The sequence below is a fragment of the Populus trichocarpa genome, chromosome 15 (assembly GCF_000002775.5).
Source record: "Populus trichocarpa isolate Nisqually-1 chromosome 15, P.trichocarpa_v4.1, whole genome shotgun sequence".
Classification (NCBI taxonomy): domain Eukaryota; kingdom Viridiplantae; phylum Streptophyta; class Magnoliopsida; order Malpighiales; family Salicaceae; genus Populus; species Populus trichocarpa.
The window spans coordinates 10,209,608-10,225,853 of NC_037299.2; the positions used below are offsets into that span (position 1 = coordinate 10,209,608).

Genomic DNA, 16,246 nt, shown 5'->3' on the forward strand with positions numbered 1-16,246 from the left:
AATGTGTTTATTATATCAAATCAAGTTGAGGCTCGCACTGATATGATCACCTTAGTCCTTCAATTCCCCTTAATAATTAACAACATCAAGAGTAATTTTGAGTGCAATGAAAATAACCAGACAAAACCAACTATTCATTCAAGGAGCTGCCCAGCTTTTATTCATTCTGAAATTATTATTCATGATGACAAATCTGCAACTCACGCTCCCATAATTGGAAACACAGTAACAAGCACCACATGCTTAAAGGAAATCAAAGGGTGATGGAAACAACATAGATATTATGTGGCTGAGGATCTTGAATCTTGATGGCGTAACGATGGGCTTGACCTATTTGCAACACGTGGAGATGGGCGGCGTAACGGTGGACTTGACCTCCCAGAGCTCGAAACACCCTTTAACAAAATCATAATAGCCACCCCTCAGTGCTAGAGCTCCCTCTGCCATCCTTTCTTGAACATATGGGTATGTCTGTAAGTTTATCAGTGATAAATTCACAGCCTCCTGCATAACAGTGTTGCCTAAACTAATTAATATCACCAGCTTCATTTCAGCTATTGATTGATCACAAAGTTTTGAATAATAATTACCTTTTCACATTTATGGATCTGTTCAGGAAGTGGAAGATGCCCAAACTCAGCTTCGACCTTGGCCTTGGCAGGTAAACCGATTTTGACCCAATCATCTACGAAGTCACTGCACATAAATTCATGAAATAATTAATTTGAATTTACATCATTAATCAGCACGTCGCCACATAACTCATTTTCTTTAAGAAAAAAAAAACAAGAAAGCCATACTTAGCAGTCGAACCATCCTCTGGGAGAGTCATAAGCCTCTCTATCCCACCACAGCGACTATGTCCAATGACCAAGATATTTTCTACCTGTCTAACTCTCTTGTAGTCAGGAATCAGGAATTCCTCTAATAAAATTGATGTATAAAGAAAAAAAGGAAGTGTTTAGGAGTTTAAGATGAACGTAAATTTACCCCCAAAGTCGCCACAGCATATTCAATAGTTGCTCCAACTCCAGAGTATCTCAACTGTGTGCCAGACCACCATATCAGTTACATAATACATGCATGAATCATTGAGAATAAACGTAGATTAACTACTCATAAATAAGATTTCAGAATTCAGTTCTTGAGACCTGGTTAAATGCAGGAACCAGGTTAGCGATGTTGCGGACCATGAAGGCTTCACCAGGTTGGAAGTCCAGGACATGAGAAGGGCTAACCCGGGAATCAGAGCATGCGAAAACCAGAAACTGCATCATGGGATTATCTTAATAATCGTTTGATTTAATTATTGATCATACACCAATAAATTAAACATTACCTTGGGGGACTGGCCTTCTGCAAGTTCACGGTACAACTCTGGATACTTGCTGCAAGAGTAAATATCCAAGGAATTAATAATCATAAAACCATATATATATAGCTATTGATCATTTCGTTGAGTTGCATTATCGTACTCAAATTTAGTGGTCTTGAAGCGATGAAACCCCTCCAGAATTCTTCCAACTGGATCACAGTGATCAGGGAGCCTTTTCCCTTGCAACTCACCTATCAGCTTCTCAATTTTTGCCTCAACCTCCTTGTTCAACTGGTCATCCTTTTCACTGCAAGCAAGATAATAATTATATATAACCCTCGCAGAAGTTTAGCCCTTTAATCCATTGACAATCATCAGTTTTTGAACAAAATTGGAGATTTAATTAGATATTTGTGTCAAACCAAACCAAGTAGCTAGGGTTACGGTTCATATTTCAAGTGAGACAAACATATGACACTTTGGCAGTCATGTGTTTATTAACTTAGCTCCCTGAACTTTTGGTTAAATAATAATTAATCCCTTCTCAAGTTTATTTGATCAACCAGTCCTTGAACAAATCAATTTCAATTACTTTTTACCTTTGTCACTTATAATCCATTTTTGTTCGAGGATTATAAACACTTTTACTCTTAATTCAACCAACATAAAATGATTAAAAAGAACATTACTTATCAATTAGAAGCTTCTTCGATCCTTCAATAGCCCCTTCATGTGACAGATTACTCATGCCTGTATACCTACACGACATCAAAATAAAATAAAAATAAAAAACATTTTTATATTGATATTCAAAAATGAGAGGGCACAAAAAAGAAGAAGAAGAAGAAGACGAAGACCTTTTGCTAGCTAGGAAATGGAAAGTTGTCGATTGAATGTATACTGATATTCACTAGACAACTTGGGCACAATTTTGCAGCAAAATCAAGTTCTTATTTATAAGCAATGTGCAGCATACATGTTAATTTCCTCGGGTGAGAGAATACTAGACAAAACAACATTATTGTTTAGAAGTAATATTTACAAACGTTTAACATCCATTGATATTGACATGAGTTTATATTCAAAATGCTTGCGTGCTTTCTTAGTTCACTAGGAATTATAAGCATGTGAACGTACATTTCCTTGTTGTTATCTTCTTTTATTATTATTAAGTTGGATGTCCGGGCGAACTTGTACGTATCTCGACTAATTACACGTGTCTTGAAGTTAACGACCATGTAATCCTCCAGTGACCCTGAAATTTGTAGAACTCGAACTGATGATATCTAAAAAACAAATCTAGAATTTTATCAGTTAAGTTACACCCCTCAAAATTTCTATAATATTATCTTAATAATAAAATAGAATGAATAAATTAAAAGTACCCTATGGTGATCAATTCAACCTCCTCGGGTAACCTCTATTATCTGAACAAACAAATAGGTTGATGACGAAACCTAGAAATTTAGTAGCAGGTAGGGAAAATATCTAAGGTTACCCAAAAAACTAAATGCGTGAACATTCTTCCAACACGTAAAAGTAAATAAATAGTTAATATTTTTTCAAAAGCGTTTAACAACAATCAATTTGCCTGATTGGCATATCGTGTTTTGTATGAAAAATGCAACGAAGTCAGCAGCAGCCTTGAATCGTCAATATTTTAATTAGCTGGATTCAAGATGATGAATGATAAATAAATAAAAAATGAGTAAAACATTAATTTTACTAGTTGGAAGATTCAGAGCATGTGTGGAGAAGGGAGATAAATATAAAAGTGTCCAAATGTGACAGATTAGATCTATTTAGTACTGGAATTAGTTTTCAAATGTCAATTTAGCTAAATTAAATTTTATTTATGTAATTCTAATTTTTATTATTATTATTATTATTATTATTATTTATTTTAAAAAGCTTTATGTAGTTTAATGGATGTGTTTTGTTAATAAAAACACAAAAAGTTGCATAACTTGTGATCATTATTTTCAAAATCTTTTTTCTATTTAGATATACTTAAGAATTTTTTATTGATTGTGAAAACTTTATTTTATAATAGAGAACTTAGCAACTCTAATCAATATTAAGGTTTTTTTTCGGCAAATTCTGAGAGGTGTAACTCAACTGATCAGATCCTAGATTTGCTTTCTAGAGGTCACTAGTTCGAGTCTCACAAACCTCAGAGCCATTGGAGGCTTACATGGTCGTTAATTTCAGGGCCCGTGGAATTAGTCGAGATGTATACAAACTGACCTGGACACCTACATTAATATAAAAAAAACATTGCCTTCGGCAATTGAGCAAAATGGCTGATCTTCCTATTCCGATTGGATGGACTCACAAATTAGATGAAAGTTAAGCTTAAGAAACCCTTTTGTACCAAGATGTTTGAGAATGGTTGATGCTGCAAGTTAGCAAAGCGGAGAGTCAAAAATGACGAGCGCACCTTGAAGAGATCGGTTTGTCTTTTAGGTTGAAAAAAACATGTAAAGAAACGAAATATATCACAATTATATATATGGAACAGTGAAATTGTAAAAAACTAAGGTTGAGAGACTAAAATAAAAAGAAAAATGATATTATTCATTGAAGAATGACAATCACATGAATATACATGTCGGTGACAAAAGACAATATGGTGGAGTACATCTATTAAAAAGGTAGTAAAACAGTAGAATTGGCAATTAAATTATCTAATGATTATGTAAGGTGGATTAAAAAGAACAAATGAGAACAACAACTCAACAATTCAATGAAAATTCAAATTATTGTATTGTAGTTTTATTAAATTCTCAGTATCTTTCAAACTTTAGACGATAATTTTTATTACATAATAAATGCATGAATACTTGACAAAACAACATTATAGTTTAGAAGTAATATTTACAAACGTTTAACATACATTGATTTAAGGATACAAACAAAATTGAAAATGCTTGCGTGCTTGGTTAGTTCTCTAGGAATTAAAGCATGTGAAATGTATTATCTCAATAATAGAATGAATAAATTAACACCCTATGTACCTCATATTTCAACCCCCCCCCCCCCCCCCCCCCCCCGGGGGGGTAGCTGCACCCCAATCTCAACTAGGTCCCTGAAAAAAAAAAAATTCTGCTATTCTACACAATAAAGACACTTAATTGAATATTTAAAACAAATAGGTTGATATATGACGAAGCCGAGAATACGTAATGAGTGCAAAAGTAAATGATTTAAGAAACTCCAGTTGCAGAGATGTTTGTTCATGCATATCGTGTTTTATATGAAAAAAACAACGAATTCATCAGTGGCTTCCGTCAATTTAGCTGGATTCTCACCCTGCAATGCAGAACTGAATCCATTTAGGATATTGTGAGGACTTGAGAGACAACATGAAGAACAACCTTATCACATGAATTCAAGGTGATGAATGATATATATATAAAAAAAAGGAGACGAATATAAAAGTTTCCCTTACTTTTATTTTTAATATTAATTTAATAACTAGCCTGCAATAAATTTAAACTATATTTACAGATTATTGATCATTAGATCTTCATTGTCAGTTCTAATATCTCAATTTTAGTTTTTAGTTTTCAAATGTCAATTTAGCTAAATTAGTTTACCGGTTTGATTTTATGTATGTAACTCTAATGTTTATTATTATTATTTATTTTAAAAAGCTTTATATATGTAGTTTAATCAATGTGTTTTGTTAATAAAAGCACAAACAGTTGCATAACATGTGATCATTAGCAACTCTCACCAATATGGGTTGTCGAAAATTTATCTTGTAATGGAGAGCTTAGCAACTCTCACCAATATGGGCTGATTGGCCTTCCTCTTCATATTGGATGGACTCACAAATTAGATGAAGGTTAAGCTTAAGAAACCCTTTGGTATCAAGATGTTTGAAAATGGTTAATGCTGGGAGTTAGCAAAGCGGAGAGTTAAAAACCTTGAAGAGATTGGTTTCTCTTTAGGTTGAAAAAAACATGTAATTAAAGAAAAGAAATATATCACAAATATATGTAACAATTAAATTTTAAAAAATTAAAGATGAGACACTAAAATAAAAGGAAAAATGGCATTATTCATTTTTCAATTAAGAAAAACAATGAAAATACTTTACGGAATACATTGCATTTGTAATATCTAACATCTCGAATGGATACATCCATATATATTGGATTGGTCCTCCAACTTTTACCTCATGCGGTAAATGTATGGGTGATGCTCCATCGAGTTAAAAAATGATGAAGGGAATATCATCTCATGTTTGCATATTGTCTCGACGATATTCATTTCAAGCCTCTTAATATGATGTATCTGCAACTTACTGGAGCATATATCTCTAAAGAAATAATTGATCTCCATGAGTGCATCTCATATCATCTTTGACAACAAATCACGATAAGCTAATGGAATGAATGTTTGCATAAACACGTGGCAGTCATGACTCTTCATTCCATACAATCTGCATTCCTCCAGATTAACCAACCTTGATATGTTTGAGGCATGTCCATCGAGAAAATGCAAACTTTTAAGTCGTTGGTAGGTTAGTAGTTATGCATTTTTCTCTAACACGAAGCTTGCTCTGGGTTTTGTGACTCATGACCCATCAAAAACCAACTTCATATTTTTATGGTTACAGAACAATGTTATATTCATTCTAGCATTGATGATGTCCTTCACCGTCCCCTTCACATCCATAATAGTGTTGAAAATGTTCTCAAACACGTTCTTTTCTATGTGCATGATGTCAAGGTTATGGCGGAGGAGATTGGTCTTCCAATAAGGAAGTTCTCACAAAATACTTCACTTTACCTAGTTGTGGGTCAAACCAAAACCAGGAAACTTTTGCTTACCAGATTAGAAACCAAACACAATGTCACCATACTCTGATACAACGTCATGCAATTCTTCACCAGAAAGACGCGGTGGTGCAACATCCTTTTCAACTTTTCTAACAAAGAAAACTTTTTTATTCTTTCTGAACCTGTGATTCGTTGGCAAGAAACGTCGGTGGTAGTCAAAAAAAGAAGTTTTACCTCTGTTTATTAGCGTGAATGCCTTGTTGTTTTCCATGCAGTATGAACATGCTAGTTTTCCATACGTACTCCAACCAGAAATTATTCTATAAGCTGGAAAATCATTGATAGTCCACATCAAAGCTACCCTCATAAGAAAATTTTGTTTTCTCAATATATCATAAGTCAAAGCCCTGGAGGACCACAACTGCGGCAACTCATCAATCAACAGTCGAAGACAAACATCTATGTTTCGGTCCGGACTATTCAAACCGGGTATCATCGTAGATAAAAACATGAACTCCGGCCTCATACACATCTCCGATGGCAAGTTGTAAACCGTGAGTATTGTCATAACCAAATTTTGACCTTTTTATTTTAATTATTTTATTTACTGAAAAAAAATGATGAAAAACAAGTAAAAATAAAATAAATGAAGAATGAATTAAAATTTGGGTTAAGGGTGTCATGATTGGAAGTTTTGAGACATAATTAAGTTAAATTAATTTAATTAATCCAATCAAGGGTTTAATTGGAGAATTGATAAGTTTTGAGATTTAATTAAACTTGGAATTAATTTAATTAATCCAATCAAGAGTTTAATTGGAGAATTGGCAAGTTTAAGACTTAATTGAGCTTGGAATTAACTCATTCAGGGGCTTAATTGAAGAAATATTAAGGTAAGGGGTCCAATTACAATTTTATCCAGGGGTTTGATTGCACGATTTCAGAACTTCAAGGACCAAAATGCAAATGGCCATTAAACACTCCACTGTTCATCTCCTCCATCCCGATTCAACAGAAACGGCAGAGAACGTGGCAACGTTTTTTGCCCACGATGTGCCATTAATGATGTTAGGAGGTGTAAGGGTGCTCGGTTGCTTATAAAGAGGAGCACAGCAAAGAAAAAAGGGCACGGCGGGGGGGGGGGGGGGGGGGGGGACACGAAAAAGCCAGGCGGAGAGACTGAAAAAAAACCTGGGGAAAACTGGGAGAAAAGGGCAGAACCGAGGGGACTGAAAGGGGGGGAACCAGAGGAAAAACTGGTGAAAAACCAAGGGAGGATTAGAAAAAGAAAAAAGGCTAAAACAGGCCAGAGAGATTGCTGGCCTTCCTTCAGAACTCCAGCTTAGGGGATTCCAATTTCCCCTTTCCCCAGAGCACAGGCTCAACACACCAAACGCACCAGACGAAGAAAAAACTAGAGAAAAGGACGAGGGCATAATACAGAGACACAGCAGAGGAAACGAAGCAGACACAGGGGGAAGAAAACGAACACCAAAGGAAGAAAACAGAGGACTAAACCCAGCTTTGGTTTAGTCCCAGAATTCAAGCATAACACAGAATAGAGACAGAGCAGAGGGATCCAACACAGAAAGAAAGCAAAAACAAAAGAACGTAGAAGAAGGAGCAGAGGAGAGGAAGTAGTGTCTGCCGGCCAGACCTAACCGGTCGTCGCCATCGTCTTCGTCTTCACCCCGCAGCTGCACCAGGTAAGTTTGCATCTTTCCTTCTCTTTCCATCTTTAATTACACAGGCACTTTGCACTTGCAATTTTAATTGCGCCCACCGTGCTGAGCGTGTGTCCTTGGCCCAGCCGGGTCACTGGCTTGGGCCAGTGGCCGGGCCGGGCTGGCTGGGTCTAGCCCAGCCCATGTGGGCTGAGCTGGGCCCAGCCCCAAAAAAATAAATAAAAAAATATAAAATATAAAAATATAAAAATAAATAAAAAATATGCATGCATATATTTAAATTTATTTTTATTGGTTTATTTAAAGAACTAGAGTTAGCAACACTATTCATTTTTGTTTTGGGTCACGTAATACTTACCAACGCCAGAGTTGAAAGTATCCGTAGTCGAATATTCATTGATGTCAGAGTCATGAATATTATAAGCAAATCATCATAACATAAACTAATAAACATTTAGCAATTTAAGACAAAACCAGCAATGCAGTCTGCCTCAGGCAGAACGTTTAAAGGGTGATAATATCTTTCTTTTTACGTAACCAGTCTCGTACCATAGAATCTCTGTTGACCAGTTAGGGTTCCTAGTGACCATAATACTAGGTGGCGACTCCTCAAAGAAGATATTTTCTCCTAAAAGAACCAGATGCCAGAAATCTGTTCTTTCCTTATAATTAAATTTTTTAGGGCCGCCGCGATGTCGTGTGCGACAAGTATAACCGACCAACAAGAATAAGGAGCAGCAAATAACTCGAATGGGTTGAATCCGTATGTACACAACCCAAGATGCACGTTTCTTGATTCAGCTGAAAAGTGATGATGCACACTGTTAAAGTGTTTTCATGCTTCGCCGTTAGAAGGATGCATCATCACTCCATCAACCGCATCATGTGATTGGTGTCATGTCATGTGCTCAACAGTCTTTGGTTACATGAATAACCTTTACAGTCTAGGTGTGATTGGGAAGTATCTAAGTTTTTTATATGCCACGAGAGTCTTTCTCATGCTAGTTCTGGGTTTGTAACGGGAATGCCCACATGTCATGCACTCGATCAGCTCAGCATTTTCAAGGTAGTACAGCATGCAAAAGTTAGGGCACATGTCAATTTTCTGGTATCCTAAACCGAGGGGTTTCATCATGGACTTAGCAGCATAGAAGTTCTCTTTCAGTCTGTTCCTTTCAGGTAAAATGTTTCTCGCTCATTTGATAATTCTATCATAACCGGCTTCACTCACCCCATAATCCGAGTTGATGGTGAACACCTGTGCAATGGTTGATAATTTACTGTAATTTGTGCAGTCATCCCATAATGGTTCATCAGAATCTTTCAACATATCAAAAAATCTGGTTGCATCTGCATTAGGTTCTTCTTCTACGATTGGACATTGACTGACATTACCTTGATTCATTCTCATTGCATCCATAACCATATTCATGTAAAGATTATTGTTGTCATTTACAACTCCATGCACGTTGCTAGCACTGAAAGTTGACCCAACCATCCTTTCTACCATACTTTCGTTACGAACAAATAGTTCTCTGTGTGCATACCAACATAGGTAATCCTCCATGAACCATTTGTGTAGAAGATGTATCGTTACAACTTCTGGATGCAGAAACGTTTTATTTTTACATTTCATGCATGGATACCTAATACCGCCTCCACTAAAATTTTTGAATTTCGATACATCCATGACTTCTATCGAACCTCTATAAAATAATGATGACAACATGTATTAATTAACTACGTTAAGTAAATAAATTTGCAAAAATATTGGTTTAGCTCAAGATTATCTAACTTACTTTAAAACTCCTCTTAAATATTAATTATCAATTATCAACGTCCATATAAATTTATACACGTAAATTTACAGAAATTACAACTCGGCAATAACATTGATAAAAAATAAAACGGACCCGTTAAACAAAATATTATTTATTTCATCACAACACATCTAATTTGATAATTCAACATAAGTTTCAACAATTTACAAACAAATATAATTTTACAAAATGCATAACAAGTACAAAATTATACATTCATACTACAAGTTTGTTTGAGAAAAAATAATAAAACATGTACTACCCTAACAAAATGCATATACTAAAAAAAAATTCAATAATAATAAAATTGACATTTTAATGTTAAAATTAAAAAAAGATAGATTTACTTAAAAAAACAACAAAATTCACAATAAATCAGGACACGGATGCTGTGACTACAAAAAATAAAGAAGGATGATTTGTGTTGAGAAGTGAGGGATGTTTTGAGGGGTGGTTCTTTGCAGTTTTTTTTTTTTTTTTTGGGGGGGGGGGGGAGTTTGTTTAGATGCAGGGATGGGGAAAAAGGAGAAATAGGGAAGGGTCGGGTTGGCAGCGTGGTGATATATTAACGTTTACCGATAGAATCACCGATGAAATATTTCCTTCTGTGATTCCGACGGCAATTCTACCGATGAAGTGGACATGTCACTGTACGGAGATCCCGATTTGAATCCCTCTGTAATTTCATCGGTAAAATCGCCCATAAAAACTTCCATGTCATCGCATTGCTTTGTTTTTAGAAGTTCTTTATATTCCGTCTAGAATTTTGTCGATATATACCAACAGAATAATTTTTTTGGTATATACCGATGGTGTTAGAGACAGATTTAAATTGATAGGTAAATATTACCGTAAATTACCGATAGAAAAATTCAATTGATAATTTCGTTGGTATTCGTTGAATTTTTGGTAGTGAACTAATTCATTAGTGTTGGTTCCTCCAAAACATGAGAAACCAATGAAGTTATACATTGCGGCAGCAGAAAATTCAATTGGAAGCTTATTAGTCCAAGATAGTGAAGAGGGTCAAGAGCATGCTATATTTTATTTGAGTGGGGTCTTGAAAAATATAGAGTGCAGATAATTTCCAAAAATGGGATGGTGTTAGGAACAAAGATTATTTGGAAATAAATTACATTGGTCATGTAACAAGTTGCAACATAAAGTCATAACCCACAAATACGGTGCCTCATCTTGTAATCTTCATAGCCCTTTGCCATTTGGAGTGGTAATATAATTTGGGCGTATCATCTTATGAGTTATGCATATTAACGATTTCTCTGTGTTGGTTGAGAGCCAAATTCTTTTGAACTTTAAGGAAAAATATAATGTTCAGACTGTTTCTTGCTAAAGATTAGTGGGCACAATGGATGTTGTCCATTTAAATTATATACTATTTTTATTTTTGTTTTTGTTTAAAAAGGGATTTCGATCTCCTTTGCTATGTTAGAATTGGAATCATGCTGTCAACAAGCACCCACTGAATCAAATATGAAAGACAATAAAAGGCAAGGCTTTTACTTCTTTCAACCTTTGGCAAAAGAGACAAGACTTGGCCTGCATCAATTGAACTCAACTTTATTTATAAACACTGAAAATCATAAGAACTTATATAAACACCCGACCCGAAAAAAAAAAAAAAGAAAAAAAAAGGAAATCATGATCATGGACATTGGCAAATCATGTTTAATTTAATGATGATAAAATAAGAGGAAAATTTTATGATGATTATGAATGGAGATCTCTAATGAATTAGATTTTAAAAAAAAAAGAATCATGATTATTTAAGTAAATAAAATAGTGTGCAAAATTCAGATTTTTTGTATAAAATTACTGACTATTCAATTTTATAATATTAAGTATATCTCTCAATCTAACTATTGAATTAAACTAAAATTTTATGAGGAGTCTCCATACCTATTTTTTTATATTGGATTAAAATTTTAAGTCAATCAAAGTTCAATAAGACCTTACGAGAGCATTGATAGTTGCATAAAAATACAAAAACAAATAACACATGGGCTAAACAATGGCATTTTTGTAAATAGAAAAATGACCCCCTTCTCTTTATATACTGGCTGACTATTCCAACAACTCAAAATACAGAGAGAGAAGCTAGAAAGAAAAGAAAAGAGGGTCAGAGTTCTGGAAGCCATATCTTCATCATTCACCATCTAATCAGACTAAGTTTTGGATATTTTTTACGTCTCATCACCCTTTATAATCTAACTATAGGGATTGTGATTTTCAGCTTCTTTTTTTAGAGATAAGATAAGCGTAATTTTTATGGCGAAATCACATTGGGTCAGTCACGGTCATCGACTTGTTTCTCCTCCATCCACATTTGGATTTGCTTAAGATTTCATAGGGAGGTTCACCTAGGTGTATTCTTCCTTCTGATCAGTAGAGATTATAAAGAAACACCCAAAATAAACTTATTCTTCCTGAACAATAACTCGTCATTTTCCAAGTCAATTTGGTTATTTTTTGATATTGAGTAATTTAATTGTTAGATTGAGTTGAGTTTTGAATATGTTGTGCATCATATGATGTTCCATAATTGCACAGTTAGGACTGAGCTAAATTTGGATGTACATAGAGTTATAGTTGTTTGAATATAATGTTTCCAAACTCACTAGTTCACTGGTGTAACTCGTTGAGATATTGTTCCAACTCAATTATTGTTGTAACTTAATAGTTTACCACTCCAACTCAGTGGATAATATAAAATTAAAAAAAATAAAGAAAGCTTATATCTCTCATTAATGGAAGTTTTGGCCAAGTGTTGAAATAAAAGAGTTTGGATTGCTTAATTCAAATTGATGTGGAAATTCTATTTGATGGTCATATAGTATGTTGTGGTATTTCATACGAAGAAAATTGTATGGGGTTAAAAAGGGCACCTTTGGTTTCTAAAAGGATGATTTCAACCTAGGATGAATAGAAAAGGATGTGTTTTGTTGGCTTTAGTACCTTTGATATTTGAATATGATAGTGTTAAGTAAAGTAGGTTATAAAGGGTTAAATGAAATTAAGAAGAGAATTCAAAAGAAAAGCCATGTCCTTTTTAAATGCCATGTTCGGTTACCATAGATAACAAGGGTATTTGAGTTGTGTTCTGAATTATTTTAATGTTTGTATGAAATTGTGTTAATCAATGAGTTTGATAATTGGTTATAGGAGGGAATTATTTAGAATCTATTGATGAAAATTTAAGTCATTTAAATATTTAAATTCATTAATAAAAAGTTAAGATATTTAGATATTGATATAATATATGTACATTAAGATGAATTAAAAAAATAAATAACAAAACATTCAGAGGTTAAGTGTTATAAAAAAGATATGAAAATTGTGGGGAGGGGGAGATTTCAAGGAATTTTTCCTTCTTAAGGTTTAAGAATATTGGTTATAATGTTTATGATAACTACATCATTGATGGTACAAGAAAAGCTACATAGATAGGATAATAACAGGGAGTAGCAGCTCGTGCTCAAACTCTAGATGTTATTACTTTAGGTCCATCACATACTTGTCTATAGCAATGAATTATTTATAGTATTTATTTTGTTTAATTAATGATAGTGTAATACAAATAGGCTAAATTTCCTATTGTAATATAATGTTGTGGCTATTCTTGTTATTTAAATGAAACTAAGACAAACGATGTATGTAACTTAACTATTAATTTTTTTTTTCTAGATTTGTAATTTAACATTATACTTATTCTTATTTATTAAATTAAGTATGAAAGTAATTAACTCATTTTGTTTTTTATATTCTTGTTTCTGTCATTGTCGTAAAATAATTCATATGGTAATTGTATATGAATTGTGAAATGAAGGGTTAAAAGGAATAATTGAATTATATTCTTAATTAGTGATGTAATGATAAAGGTCTAAGATGGTCGGATCATAAATTATTGTTTGGACCATGAGAGGATTATTGATGTAAATATTTGAGATTGTTCATTTTTGTTTTTGAGACTCCGCTAGAAATCTCGGTAGAATATTAAACAATTAAAATAAAGGTAGTTGTAATCATGATTCATGCATCATGAGAATTTGGAAAAAAAATTATAGGGTTTTCAATTATTCATAACTAATAATTCATATGAAATGTGGTTTGAAAGTCGATGTTGTTACAACTTAACTTTTCCAATTGGTAAACTAGAAGGAAAAACATAGAACACCAGCAAGAACTTTGATGTCTAAACTATATATGTTTCTCCTTTCTTGACCATGCTTATTTTCTCCTTTTTTGTACTTTCTTTGCAACAAGTCATCTATGCTAACTTTCATAAACAAGAAAAAACAACTTATACCTTGCAATTATTCCTATTTAATAAGGTCAAAGTCCACCATCTTATCTTACAATTTGCTCATATTTTGACCAGGAATATCCCATATTGTTAAACAAAAAATTAATGATGCTTTATAACAGCTCTAGTAGATAACAACCTATGCATATGTGAATGTATATCTATACATTTTCCTTGTTATTATATGTAGTATGCTCATTTTATCTTTATTGTCCCTACAACAATGGGATATGATAAAGCTAATTTGTAACAAGAATCCTTATGCTATAAGCCCTACTTAAACTTGTATCGGTAATCGGTGCAACGCATGAAATTATACAACTCGTGTTAACCTATTAATCTCGTGACCCGAATCATTTGATCAAAAGCATCAAATTTGAAAAAAATCGAAGCCTAATATTCAACTAAACAAATATTGATGAATGAAATTGAAAAAAAATCAATCATACAAAATGATAAAAACAAATTAGCAATTATAACCCAAAAAAGCTTGAACTCACTTAGGTCAACTCGCCAAACTCATGGATCAGGTTATGAGATCGGGAAACCCGATAGAAAGAAAAATAAATAAAATCATGAAACCTAATTTAAAAAAAAAAACCATCGTTAGCTTATAAAACTCGTGACCTAGGTCATTTGACCAGAAGCACCAAATATGGATAAACCACAAAGCCTAATTCTTAATAAACTAAATATTATTGAATGATGAAATTAAAAAAATCAACTACACAAAAGGATTTAAAAGAAGAAAAATTAATTAAAAGCCAAAAAAAGATGTGAGCCTACTAACTCACCAAACCCTCGAGCTAGGTCATGACATCAGGATAAGAAAACAAAGAAAACTACAAAACTTATTTTTTTAAAAAAATCAATGTCAAGTAATGAGATCGAAAAAGGAAATAAGTCGAAAAAACAATGTCAACTCGTGTTAACTTATAAAACTTGTGACCCGGACCATTTGATCAAAAGCACTAAATTTAAAAAACCAAGAAGCTCAATTTTTAATAAATCAAATGTCAAATGATGAAATTGAAAAAAAAATTAATTATAAAAAAATTGGTTAAAAGAAGAAATGAAAATTAAAAGAATGAAGATCAAATTTAAAAAAAAAAAAAACAAATGAGAGGAAGGATAATTTTGGATTGAACGGTTAAATTGAAAAGAAAAATTAATTTCACAAATTAATTAAAAGAAGGAACCACCAAAAGAATGAGGATTAAATTAAAAAATAACAAATTTAATTTTTTTTTATCAAAGGATGTAATTGAAAACAATTGAAAGTTTAAAAAATTGGCAAGAGAAAAAAACATTAAGAAATAAAAGAACAATGACAAAAATTAAAAAACAAAACATGATAAATTTAGATTGAAAGATGAAATTGAAAATAAATCAAAAAATTACAAAAAGATCAATGATAAAAATTACAAATAAAAAATATAAGGACCGACATTCAAACACACATAACTAAAAGGACTACCATGAAATTTTAGATGGTTATAATGAATTTCGAGGGAGAAGAGAGAAAAGGAGAAAAAACATTTTCGACGACAATCCATCGAGAAACAATCAACACGCTTTGGCTCTTGAGGAAGAGGACACCACGGGAAATCCAATAAGATGATGGAAGGAAGTTTTTCACCGTCGCAGTCAGCAACACCTATTGCCTGAAGATGAAGGAGTGATTGACACGTGCAACACACACTTCAATAACTTTTTTTTATCTATCAAATTACCACATTGCCTATATATGAAATTACACAAAAATCCCTGAAAACCATGCTCTGAGAATTTTGATTATAAAGGCAATTCGATCATTATATTATACTTTAAAAAGTAAAAAACAAAAAATGCTCCTAGACCATAGTCAAGTCTTTTTTGCTTTTAAGGGTATTCAAGTAATTTTACTGTGTAAAAACTAGAAAAAAACTAAGTTCTCTCTTAACAAATATAAAATGACAAATGGATTATCTGAAAAGATCATTTTACCTCTTAATGATAGTTTATTTGAATTTTTTATAAAGGGTGAATCTATAATTTTATTATTTAAATTCACAATAAAACAAGACATTTACACAGTAGTTTGATCTCACCCGTTTTTGTAATTAATTTTTAATTTTTTTTTCAATTTATTAGCTCAAAAATTTATTTTTATTTATTTTATAAAGCATAAATAATATTTTTTTCTTCTCAATTAAAAAACATTACAATACATTAAACATATCTATAACGCAATCATTGTTTTTTATGTTAAAAATTGATTTAAAATCGAACCCACAATTTGCACTACTTATTATTGGAATAACAATCAATTTTTT

General features: G+C 32.7%; 1 protein-coding gene across 1 annotated transcript; it reads right to left on the reverse strand.

Moving 5' to 3' along the window:
• Window positions 1-133: 133 nt before the first annotated feature.
• Window positions 134-2,339, reverse strand: LOC7453765 (carbonic anhydrase 2). Its single transcript, XM_002322128.4, has 9 exons — window positions 2,173-2,339; window positions 2,005-2,073; window positions 1,476-1,622; window positions 1,340-1,388; window positions 1,152-1,268; window positions 991-1,044; window positions 801-886; window positions 591-696; window positions 134-504 (listed from the first exon to the last, which is right to left on the reverse strand). The coding sequence occupies exons 2-9, from the start codon at window positions 2,061-2,063 to the stop codon at window positions 331-333; spliced, it is 792 nt and encodes a 263-aa protein (XP_002322164.1). The 5' UTR covers window positions 2,064-2,073; window positions 2,173-2,339; the 3' UTR covers window positions 134-330.
• Window positions 2,340-16,246: the final 13,907 nt, after the last annotated feature.

What these genes read in the sequence shown, in the direction of transcription:
- LOC7453765 (XM_002322128.4), bottom strand. Translation starts at nt 2,063, where the DNA reads ATGAGTAATCTGTCACATGAAGGGGCTATTGAAGGATCGAAGAAGCTT. An exon ending in TGGTTCCTGCATTTAACCAG is followed by an intron (nt 1,045 to 1,151) that starts GTCTCAAGAACT and finishes TCTGGCACACAG; the next exon opens with TTGAGATACTCTGGAGTTGG. An exon ending in GAGGATGGTTCGACTGCTAA is followed by an intron (nt 697 to 800) that starts GTATGGCTTTCT and finishes ATTTATGTGCAG; the next exon opens with TGACTTCGTAGATGATTGGG.